The sequence below is a fragment of the Sinocyclocheilus rhinocerous genome, unplaced genomic scaffold, assembly GCF_001515625.1.
Source record: "Sinocyclocheilus rhinocerous isolate Xijiao unplaced genomic scaffold, SAMN03320098_v1.1 scaffold1708, whole genome shotgun sequence".
Classification (NCBI taxonomy): Eukaryota; Metazoa; Chordata; class Actinopteri; order Cypriniformes; family Cyprinidae; genus Sinocyclocheilus; species Sinocyclocheilus rhinocerous.
This window is the reverse complement of record NW_015648635.1, coordinates 287122-299536: the sequence shown is the minus strand read 5'-3', so window position 1 is coordinate 299536 and position 12415 is coordinate 287122. Positions and strand designations below refer to the sequence as shown.

The 12415-nt window shown below is 44.6% G+C and overlaps 1 protein-coding gene across 1 annotated transcript in view; it reads left to right on the top strand.

The window, feature by feature from the left end:
* foxp2 (forkhead box P2) overlaps window positions 1-12415 on the top strand; it is a 104771-nt gene that overhangs the window by 68093 nt on the left and 24263 nt on the right. The window contains exons 6-10 of the mRNA XM_016514831.1: window positions 1377-1514; window positions 3352-3441; window positions 5576-5747; window positions 7415-7628; window positions 9164-9268. Of these exons, the coding sequence (XP_016370317.1) occupies window positions 1377-1514; window positions 3352-3441; window positions 5576-5747; window positions 7415-7628; window positions 9164-9268 (719 nt within the window). The remainder of the gene's footprint in view (window positions 1-1376; window positions 1515-3351; window positions 3442-5575; window positions 5748-7414; window positions 7629-9163; window positions 9269-12415) is intronic.

Sequence of the window (12415 nt, the reverse complement as noted above, 5' to 3'; positions counted from 1 at the left end):
TGCTCGTTGAGTTGAGTTTTAGGGCCAGTCTAATGAAGAATGGTGCTTGGATTTGTTTGAATATGAATATGAGTGGGGATGGAGTGTGACCTTCAGCTCCGCTACTCAGTTCATCAGGATTAGTCAAGCTCGGCACTCAGGAGCGCTAATGCATAATGACTTCTAAAATGAAAAATGTGTAGTGACCATGCAAATGTCTCTGCTAATCAAAGAGGGGAACCTGAGCTGGGCCGAGCCAGGAGACTAAAACAAGGACATGTCAAGGCCCTGAGAGCTCAGACGTAAGGAAAGCAATCAAGCGGTCTTGATTAGCCGACGCGAGGAGTCACTTGGACCCCTCGCAACGTCTAATGGAGCCTTGTGTCTTTTTCTCAAGCTCCGACACCACAACAATAGAGATGTTTACCTGTCATGACGCCGAAGGCTCGGCTGCCTTGATGATAGACAGCATCTGTCGAAGCTGCTCTGTTGGACGAAGCAACATTCAGCATGCTTCATAAAGTACAAAGAATGCCCTGAAGAGTCAGCTGTAGACAGGTGCAGCGTCCAGGAAAAAAAGAATGGTTTCTGTCTTTCTCAAAAAGCATTTGTCTGGCAATTATTTTTATTCTGTTCATTGTGCAGTTTTAGACGCGACCGAAGAATCGAGCCAAATTAATGTAAATGTTGCATGTTTCCAGAAATCCCGCTTGCTTTATTTCAATGCTGGGCTGCGAAAATATTTTCTTTGTTTTGTTTTTTTAGCCGAAAAAGTTCTCTCGCACAGTTTGACAGCTGGTATTTTAATGATTCTTATCATTTAAAAAATGACATGAATTTTTAAAAATGACATTTCGTGGAAGACTTGTGCCTCTGGCTGCTTTCTTCCAAGCGTGCAACTTGGAAACTTCAATGCGCAGCGAGAGGCAACTGGTAATTCCCCTCACCTCTGTAAAACAGAATACTTCACAGCAGCTCAGCTTCAATCAGGAGTTTCTCACAGACTTATCAAAGCTTCAAACCCTCAGCAGCCTGAATCCATGCTACTTAGCTTAGCTGCTCCTCAACAGGCCATGTGTCCGCTTACGACCCACAGTCAGCTCTGGAGATGTGCGTCTTCCTGCCTGCCTTGTGTGGTGTAGCACTAGAAATCGCCTGAGGGAGTTGAAGGGTTCAGCTAATTAAGGTCCTCCACTATTTAAAGCGCAGTGCTTTTCCCATTGGGAGTAGCTGACAGAAAATATATGGAGTAAGAAAGTACACATGCACTGCCAAATGATTGCATATACTGCACTCGCACCATTTCCAGAGAGTTCGAGAAGCTCATGACTTTACAGTTGAAGAGTTTTCATGAGACATGGTTAATGTGTCGTTCTCGCCGTCTCTATATCTCTTAGGTGCCAGTGTCTGTGGCAATGATGAGTCCACAGGTGATCACACCCCAACAGATGCAGCAGATCCTTCAACAGCAGGTCCTGTCCCCCCAACAGCTCCAAGCCCTCCTACAACAACAACAAGCAGTCATGCTTCAGCAGGTGAACACACATATAAACACCCTATTACTCACTGTCCCATATGCAGTCATGTTTTGAAATGGTAGCATACAGATCCTCTCATCTGTCCTTGACATACTTAGATCAGAGAAACAAATATGGACAGGCGTGTAATTAGTTGTTTTCAGTGGGGACATCTTTTGGGGACAAATGGAGCACAGAAACAAGAAAGTCAAATGGAGTTATCTGTACGTGAACTTGAACACTTTGGAAAAACACAAGCTTGATTTCATGTGTTGTTTGGTTCATTAATTGTGTTTTTATAGTTGAAGCAATGGCTGATATAGTGAGCTTTAGCATAAATTAGCATTCTCTCCCACATTGTTCACTCCTCCTTCTACAGGTTTTCTTTTTTATCATAATGAAGCAGTAGTTTGAAGATTGAGCAAGTTTGTTAAACTCTCAATATGTTAGCTAAATTAGCTATAATAGACATTTGACATTTGTAAATTTTTTTGGTCTTTTGTGACTGTAAACCAGCCTAAACTGTTTGCTGGTCTTAGCTGGTTTCCAGGCTATTTAATGTGCAGCTGATTGAGCTGGGAGACCAGCTAGCTGACCAGCTAAACCAGCTAAAACCCATCTTGGCCAGGCTGGGAGACCATCTTTAACAAGCTAAGACCAGCAAACCAGGTTTAAGCTGATTTTTCAGCAGGCGTAGTACTGTGGTGATATGAAATGATAAGGAAAAATGACTCACACTTCGATTGTCCGCATGAGCACCACGTCATATCGTAGCATGTGAGCTAACAACTAGACCACGTCTCTGACAAGAGTAGATTATATCTTCAAACATGATTTTAAAATCTCTCGGAGTGAGCTCTTCATTAAAAACATCTCCATTATCTCAGCCTTGATTATAATTAGGTCTGTATAAACGGTGATGAGCGTCTTGTGCTGAAGACGTCTCCCGCTGAACGAGACGGGAGAGCTTGGCTCCTGTATTGCAACGATGGGCTCTTGAGGACAGCACTCTGAGAAGAAGAGAAGTGTGCTAAATGCATTAATTCACAATGATGAATCCTCTCCTTTGAGTGCATCACATTCATTTCAGAATTTCACTGCCTGTCAAGGCATCAGAGAGGAAAAATATATAGGCAGTAAGATTAATTGTTCCTCTAGCGGTAATGTGCAGCCGCATAAAAGTCCATATGGCGACGCATGATGAGGGGAAGTGCTGGTCTCTTTGTCTCGACCGGAAAGAGATGTTATTTATGATGTGACATGCAGAAGCACATCCATGCATGCCGTGCAGCCTCAGGAGCCCAGAGTCGGCTACGAATATGTTTGTTCTGTTGTAGCTCTGCTTTGAGGTACGGCCACACTTATGTGGGAAAAATGAAATAAGGAATAGATACATTTTCAAGCCATATACAATAGGCACTTTGTTTTGTCACAGATGTAGTCTAGCAGTTACTGCATTTGTTCCAAGCACTTAGGCAAACTTTTTGGGAAAATGGAATTAAGCAGAAAAAGGAGTATGAGATTTGTTCAACTGGTTTGTTTTGGTTTGTTTTCAAGCCATTTATAACAACTACTTTCTTTTGTCACAACTTTAGCCTAGCATTTAGCACATTTGCTCTAAGAGTGTTTACACTAACTGCATTTGCTCCTAGTGGTTAGTGCAAACGCTATTATGATGTACTTGATGGGAAAAGGGAAACAAGCAGAAAGTACTATGAAATATTTTCAACCAAAGATTTGATCATCTGTTATAAATTAGCCTAGAGGTTAGCGCATTTGTTTTAAGTGTATACACTTTTGTATGGTTTGTTTCGTTCCACACATTGTAATGGCGGATGTCCATGTCTTTCCACAGCAGCACCTGCAAGAGTTTTATAAGAAACAACAGGAACAACTCCATCTACAGCTTTTGCAGCAACAGCATCCAGTAAAACAAGTGAAAGAGGTACGATAAACATACCAGTACACACATGTAACAGGCAAAGTGATGGTTTCCCTTGCGTTCGCCAACCACAAGTGACTTGTAAATCAGTCTGTGCTATCATTACAAGAGGGAACGCTCTTTTACCACAAGAGGAAACTTCTTCTGAATGCTACCGAATGATGCAAAGTGCAAAAATTAGGCAGACAAGACAACGTTGTCAGGTGCCTCAACTCCGTCCTTGGCGGCAATTCAGAGTTACACTGACGTTAAAATGCCCGTTTTAGAGTACCGCGCAGGGTCCATTCGTTAATGAACCACCGTGGCGGGTTTGGGCCGACGAGCAGAAAAGTTCGACCGTAGCGAACTCATAAATCAAACTGACAGTCAGACCGTGGAACCGTCTGACAAACAGACAGAACGAGACTGAGAGGGTTGCTGACACACAGGAGCAGGCATCAAAAAGCGAAGTGCGCCAAAGAGGGGGTCTTTGAACGTGCGGAAGCAGTTAAATTGATCAGCTAGGTATCGTGGATGGGAAACGTCCCCCGCCCCCAGCAGTCTCTTCAACTAGCACCTTCTACCATTGTCTCTCATCAAGCAAGCCATTATGCAGGGCCTACAGAAAGCAGGACTGACCTCCCGAAGGCTTTGTTTCTGTTTGGATTTGCAAATAGATTTTTTTCAGGCCCCGCCATCAAATATGGAATAGAAATTGCTCCCTTATTTCTCACGAGACGGCGGGGCCAATCCGCACGGCTCACTCCATTATGCAGTCTGTTTTCCAGTGAGCGCATCACAAGTTTTGCCTCTCTTTCTCTTGCTCTCTCATCCCTAAACTAAAGGAGTGAGGTCTTCCTCACTGTTCTTGACTGAAGGTCTTCCTCTGGAGTCTGTTCAGTCCTACAGCTAGTGTAATTCCAAGCAAAAATTGGAAGTTTAACTTCCCTCCTGTAATGGGGGTCTTTGCTTTCTTGTCACTGAGTAGGTTGTAATGTATTCTGACAGGAGAAGAGGAAAGGGAAAGAGGATAGGAGAGAGAGAGAGCTAACAGGGTCTCAGCAGAAACTAGCTCTCAGTTTGCTAATGGACCTCTGGAGACTTTGTCCACAGAAGCAAACTTTCATTTTTAAACCAGACCTCCTAAAAAACAGCTAATAAATGGAGTCTGTACTACATGGAAATGCAACTACAACACCACTTTACATTTTCGAACAGCTAAGACTAAAGAACGGTGTCTTGTCGTTTCATCACATGGCAAATTATACAAACATTGAGCCTCATTCATGAATCACTAACAATGAATTTGCATAGATGACAATTTATGTAAAAATTGTATTACAAACTAGTATGACAAAATTATATGTTATACATATTATGTGACAGTTCATGCAAAATGTTCATAGCTGATGTTTCAAGAATGAGATAAAATGTTTACTAAAATACTATGATTTTCAGTTTAATTTCACCTAATTAAATGCTTTGTTTTTAGGTTTTTTGTCATCTGTAATATGATTATCAAGTTTAAATCAGCAAACATTTATCCAAGAATGTTTTATGAACATGGTGTTTAATGAGTTTTACATGGGTGTGTTGTTCACTGTGATTTTGCTAATCCTTTTTGTTTGCATTTATTTCATAACATCAACGTTTACCTAATTTTATAGATTTATTTTTATCCATGGAAAGATTTCAAGCATAGTTGCTGTGCATTGATCCCTGAAGCACTGCATTAAACAATGCTGTGGTTTGCTGCCACCGCTGCTGCTGTTGTTGTTGTTTTTGTTGTTGTCTTCGCCAGCTTATGCAAGAGGCTCGACTGGCGGTAAACAGGGCTCGGAGGGGATGGGGGGTGGGTGCTGTAAATCTCTCTCAGCTTCCCTCCCTCCGTCACCCCCTCCCTGTAGCCCCTTAAGCTGTAATGGACCATTAGAAATGCAAGACAATTAACTATCAATGGCGGAAGGAGGGGGCTCCACACGCCCTCCCACCCACATCTCTCACACAGTTTTCAGTCCACGCAAGCAGGCGAAACGAAGAGAACGAGATGGCTATGTTTCATTTGGGCCACATGTATAACTGAACACACTTTCTCGTCCATTTGTGATTAGTGTTTTGTGTGTATATGCTCACTCGCGCTCTCTCTCTCTCACTATAGCAACAGCAGCAGCAGCAGTTGGCGGCACAGCAGCTGGTCTTTCAACAGCAGCTCTTGCAAATGCAGCAACTGCAGCAGCAGCAGCACCTGCTCAACATGCAGAGGCAGGGCCTCCTCTCTCTGCCCCCCGGCCCAGGACAGCCCACCCTCCCCGGACAGACTCTGCCGCCAGGTAAAGTCCTCACGTGATCATCTGAGAGCGTGCGTGTGTGGCTGCGTCCTCTTTTAAACTCCCCTTTTTGGTTTCCTGCTGCATTTTCCTTGCCATTTCAGTTTTTTTCTAGTTCTCGTTCTCTCTTGCCTGTGTCTGTGTGCTTGTTGTTTTCCTCTCTCCCCCTCTCTCTCACTCACTCTCTCTCTCCCTCCCCTCCTTGCCTGTTGTTGTTGTTTACGGACTCGCAGTGCGAGCTCAGAGCTCTGAGGAAGAGGAGCTGTTGCCATTTGCTTTTTTCCTGGAACAAACACTTGGTGCTACTGTGTTTATCGAAATGGCGCTGGATAACAATAGTTTGAAAATGGCTCTTAATTGGAGTATAGCCGGGGCAACATGAAGCGGAATAGTCATTTTATCATCCAAGGGATTATATGATGATTTGATTCTGCACACAGAGGCTTGTTTATGAATGCATAATCATGTGCAGATGAGTTCCTGGTTGCTTTGCACCTTTGGATACCACGGAAACGAAGCAAGGGATGAGCGTCCAGGTTGATCTTGTGCCGGTTTACCTCCAGATGCTTAAGTGTGATGCTCAAGTTTCGCAACAGAGCAGAACAGGTTTACCTACCATGTTAGAAAAGGGTAGACGGGAGCTCATAATGGGAGTTTCGTGAATGATTGTGTCTGTAAACCTGTTTGTGACTCTCTTGCAGCTGGTCTGAGCCCCGCCGAACTCCAGCAACTTTGGAAAGACGTCACTGGTAGCCACGCCATGGAGGACAATGGGCTAAACTCTCTCTCTCTCACTATAGCAACAGCAGCAGCAGCAGTTGGCGGCACAGCAGCTGGTCTTTCAACAGCAGCTCTTGCAAATGCAGCAACTGCAGCAGCAGCAGCACCTGCTCAACATGCAGAGGCAGGGCCTCCTCTCTCTGCCCCCCGGCCCAGGACAGCCCACCCTCCCCGGACAGACTCTGCCGCCAGGTAAAGTCCTCACGTGATCATCTGAGAGCGTGCGTGTGTGGCTGCGTCCTCTTTTAAACTCCCCTTTTTGGTTTCCTGCTGCATTTTCCTTGCCATTTCAGTTTTTTTCTAGTTCTCGTTCTCTCTTGCCTGTGTCTGTGTGCTTGTTGTTTTCCTCTCTCCCCCTCTCTCTCACTCACTCTCTCTCTCCCTCCCCTCCTTGCCTGTTGTTGTTGTTTACGGACTCGCAGTGCGAGCTCAGAGCTCTGAGGAAGAGGAGCTGTTGCCATTTGCTTTTTTCCTGGAACAAACACTTGGTGCTACTGTGTTTATCGAAATGGCGCTGGATAACAATAGTTTGAAAATGGCTCTTAATTGGAATATAGCTGGGGCGACACAAAGCGGAATATTCATTTTATCATCCAAGGGATTATATGATGATTTGATTCTGCACACAGAGGCTTGTTTATGAATGCATAATCACGTGCAGATGAGTTCCTGGTTGCTTTGCACCTTTGGATACCACGGAAACGAAGCAAGGGATGAGCGTCCAGGTTGATCTTGTGCCGGTTTACCTCCAGATGCTTAAGTGTGATGCTCAAGTTTCGCAACAGAGCAGAACAGGTTTACCTACCATGTTAGAAAAGGGTAGACGGGAGCTCATAATGGGAGTTTCGTGAATGATTGTGTCTGTAAACCTGTTTGTGACTCTCTTGCAGCTGGTCTGAGCCCCGCCGAACTCCAGCAACTTTGGAAAGACGTCACTGGTAGCCACGCCATGGAGGACAATGGGCTAAAACATAGCGGCCTGGACCTGAGCACCACCAACAACTCATCCACTACCTCCACCAGCAACCCCAAAGCTTCTCCGCCCATCACCCATCACGGCATTTCCAACGGCCAGTCCCCGGTCCTCAACCACCGGAGAGAGAGGTACTCTAACACACACATGCATGCTAAAGCTAATCTGAAGGGCGCTGGTTTATTCTTCCGCTCACCCGATCACCATTGGGTCCTTGAGATCCAGCTGGATTGGCCAAGTAAAGTCACTTTGGATAAAAGCGTCTTCTCTGTTTCACTCGACACACTCCGAATCCCTTTTCAGACATATGTTATCACAAACCACCCGATAAAGGGTCTTGTGTGCACATGAACACAAAGACATGTTAACAAACACAAACCAAACAGCCATTTAAACTACTTTTCATGTGCGACACAAAAAACCCCCCGAAAGAACAGTTGATGTGTTTGTCCCCATTTGCAAAAGGAAAATGCTCGTTCCTGCAGGGAGAGGGCTGTGTGTTTTTGTTTGTTTGCTCATCAATAGTTTATTAATGTCTGAATAACAGTTGAAATGAGATAAAACCTCCCTCGAGACAGTGCGCTATTGAACGCAATGCCTTCCGGTATATCAAATGCATGGAGGTGCAACTTTCAGTGGCAGGAACACACAGCTCACCTCACTGTACATTAAGTATTTAATACCTTGCTTTTCTTTTGAAATTGCTTTGCTGGCGCGCCTTGTCATGTAAATAGAATTCACTATGCCGGTGTGGCATTTACTGAACGTTTATACGCGCATCGGCCCTTTTATATGCTCCGCGGCTGCTGTAAGGCATAGATTCGCATATTTCTCCATGTATTATTCAGTCTGTAGCAGCCATATGTTAGTACATAGCAACAGCCGTTGACTTCACTGGGGGTGGATGTGTTGTGTAATTGGTTTCAAGTACATAGCGTCTTCACAGAAAGCCCTTTCTTGAGAGAGATATCTTTAGAGGCAGAGAAAGAAAAAACGGAGAGAGAGACAGGGAAATAATTTAAGAATAGGTTACACTCTTTTCTTGTGTGTTGAGTCTCTCGAGCCCACGGTCGTTCATAGTCACGGAGTGTGTTGTGTTGTCAGAGCCAGCTGCTTTCTAAGATGTGCTGGATCGATAATGGCAAGGTAAAACAGCCGGTGAGGTTTGTGTGTGTGAGCGTGTGCCGCACACAAACACGCCGTGCTAGTCTGCTTAGCCTCACTTTCGCACATTAGCCCCTCAGCACCATTAGAACTGGCGGTCGTAACTTACCGCAATGTCTTTTCACAACAGGTTGTGTCCTTAAAAATGCCCGTTCCACCGCAAATGAATCTCCTGGTGAAAATTAAAGCGCAGGGGCCAGTTTTCTGCTATTTACACAAGTTCTCCATAATGGCTTTACAAGGTGAAAGTCTGTGGAAAAAATGTTGATGGGTGATTTTACTTGGCCGGGCCATGTGTTTTTTAATACACTCGTGTCTCCTCAGTAATACTCTGGATCAATAATTACAAGGTGGCCTGATGTTGAGGGAGAGCATGTGTGTTTTTTCAGCTTTTCTGAGCATCAAGTCCACCAAATTTGACCCAACTTTTGGTCCTAGTATCCTGACAGGTACCACCACCATGTTTTCCACCACGTTTTAATGCTCATTATTTCTCTTTCAGTTCGCTGCATGAAGAGACCGCAGCAGCGCACTCCCTCTATGGTCACGGAGTGTGCAAGTGGCCAGGATGTGAAAGTGTTTGTGACGACTTCGGACAGTTTTTGAAGTAAGTGATCATAAAGACACCATAATTGCATTTATATGCACTTAAAAAGTTTCAGTTGGCCTAAAGTAGTAATTTTCCTTTGTATGTCTCTTTTTAATGCTTATTTGATGCTTAGTTGTTACTTTTTTCCTCCAATGACAAACTAATTTTTCAATTTATAAAGTTTTCAGACTTCAGTTCTTGTACCTAACTGTAAATCCACAAAATGGATGGTGAGTCTCCTAACAGATTTCCCAAAGGCGCCTGTCAGCCCTTCATAGGCGGCGCTCACAAATGACCATGCATCTCCACGGCTACGTGAGTGGATGATGGGCTAGCGTTGACAGGCAGAAGCTAATGGCAACCTGCGTAGCCGTGTGGTGTTGTCATGGTGCAGCTAACGGAGTGAAATTAACTCTTCATGCTCCATCAACAATTTAGTTAATTAGCTCATTTGTAATTGGTCGGCTTTGTTGCCGAGACGTGAGTGGGGGACATCAAAGGAGAAGGTGTTTGCTGTGCTGGAGATTGCAGGTTATCACGTTGCCACTCCGAGGAAAGAGCCTCACCATCAAAGAATGGAGAAAATGGTTTATTTGAATATTCTAATTAGGTCCGTAATTAACTGTGAAATAATAATCTGGTGCGTTTGGTGGGTGTAAATGTCCAGTCAATTCATGAAAACAGCTTTTGAGAATGGCAACGTTGTTCTGTACCTTTATAAACGGGCTAGATGTAATCTAACGAGTCCATTCCAAACAAGTCAAGAATTTAGCACCTTTGAGTGAGTTACCATTTAACTGGTTGGTTATGACTGTCAAACAAAAGACTGCATATACCTTAAAGTACAAGTTTAATTAACCCCGTCTACTCCATTGACGTTCATTGCGGCACAGCATACATCAGAGATCATGTGATCATTTCCCGCCAAATTCAGCTGGTGTGCAAATCATTGGTTGAAGAGAACTAAATAAAAATGCTCCGCATCTGACAGCCTGTTCGGTAGGATGCCATTACAGCAATCATCCTCCAAATCTTCGTCGAAATGGGGGCGAGACACCCTCGTTCGCTCCCAGAGTCAGAGACGCCCGTACTGTAACTCCTACATGAAAACGCTCCCACAAAAGACAGCATGATCTGAGATGGCGGGTGGCGCCGTGCCTTGGAGGAGCGATTGTTGGTGTCAGAAAGAAGCTTTTAATGTCGTTCGGAGATGCCAGTCACTGCTGCGTATCATCCAGGTACACACGCTTAAAATGGTTTACATAAAATAGGTGTCAGATTCAAATGGCACCTTTGATGGGGAAGCAGGGGGCGGAGGGATTCACCCAACCTGTACAGGCTTGTAGCTTGCGGAGAAGAAACCAGCCACGGTTTTGTAATCTTTGTTGTGTTGCTGAGAAAGTTGTCAAGATCAGCATTTAAGCGTAGCTCTGCACTCTTTCATGCACTGCGCACCTGTTGACGTTCATTGCGGCACAGCATACATCAGAGATCATGTGATCATTTCCCGCCAAATTCAGCTGGTGTGCAAATCATTGGTTGAAGAGAACTAAATAAAAATGCTCCGCATCTGACAGCCTGTTCGGTAGGATGCCATTACAGCAATCATCCTCCAAATCTTCGTCGAAATGGGGGCGAGACACCCTCGTTCGCTCCCAGAGTCAGAGACGCCCGTACTGTAACTCCTACATGAAAACGCTCCCACAAAAGACAGCATGATCTGAGATGGCGGGTGGCGCCGTGCCTTGGAGGAGCGATTGTTGGTGTCAGAAAGAAGCTTTTAATGTCGTTCGGAGATGCCAGTCACTGCTGCGTATCATCCAGGTACACACGCTTAAAATGGTTTACATAAAATAGGTGTCAGATTCAAATGGCACCTTTGATGGGGAAGCAGGGGGCGGAGGGATTCACCCAACCTGTACAGGCTTGTAGCTTGCGGAGAAGAAACCAGCCACGGTTTTGTAATCTTTGTTGTGTTGCTGAGAAAGTTGTCAAGATCAGCATTTAAGCGTAGCTCTGCACTCTTTCATGCACTGCGCACCTGGAGAGGGGTAGCCAAGAGGTGCCTGGCACATTATATTAGCTCTGAAGTTCAAATAGATGTGTGTGAATGTGCGTGCAAGCAAGCTGGTACACCTCGAGACGTGTGTATTAATGCAACAAAGCATGCATCTTGAGGGTTTGATTCGGGGCAACTTATTTGGGGGTTATGTGCAGCTATAAGAGGGGGCTAATGAATTCATAGCATTCTAATGTTGTTCTGCCACGCAGGCGATTTTGTTATTGTTTAAGCTCCAGATTGCTGCCCTAGTTCCCTTATTGATTTCCTCTCACATGTTTGAGAAGAGTCAGGATGAGTAGGGAGAGAAAAATACAGACATACCCGCTGGCCTGTAATAAAGATTGATGTGCTGTCAACGCTGTAGTGTCTTTCCCATGTGGATGCAATATGAGCTTGTGTATCTCAGTAAACAAACTCTTGCCCATTCTAATGGGGGTTTTGCAGGGGAATGAATTGTCCTTTTCACCTCTTTAACATTTAATACTGGAGAAGCAACCTGCCGAGTTTCCGCCACTTAGAGTGCTGAGTCTTAAACTGGACGCTAATGAAGGCCAACAGGAAGTCCCAGGTTAGATTAATCAAGCCCATGCCCAATTGATGGTGATGAGTCCTTTAGAAATTGTGAGTCATTTGAGAATTAGCTAAATGATTTGATTGGTCCATGTTGGCTGGAAAGGCCTAAGTATATCCTAACTCAGCTGATTTCATTCTATCTGTGGTTTTTGATGCACTTCTCAGTCCGTTGCGTACCTGTCCGTCTGAGCCCTCATTCCCCATCTCAAAACAAAAATCAATATGCCTATAAAGTGACCCATAAATTACAGGCGGCTCCAGAGATGTTTGCTCAGAGCGAGCGGGCGGCCCCGTCTCATTCTCCTCTCACCTCTCTGTTTGAACTAAACCCAGCACCACAGGCTCATTAAGAAATATTGGTGACTGCATCTAACCCCCCTCCAGCCCCCTGCTTTTATCAATGCATAGTCAAGCACCTACTGCCTGAATATTTCATAGCCATGCAGTAATCTGGATGTAATCACCAGCACTAACTAGCTCTAGCTATTGTTAGCACTCGCTAAAGACTGTTGTGCTATATTATGTTCCTG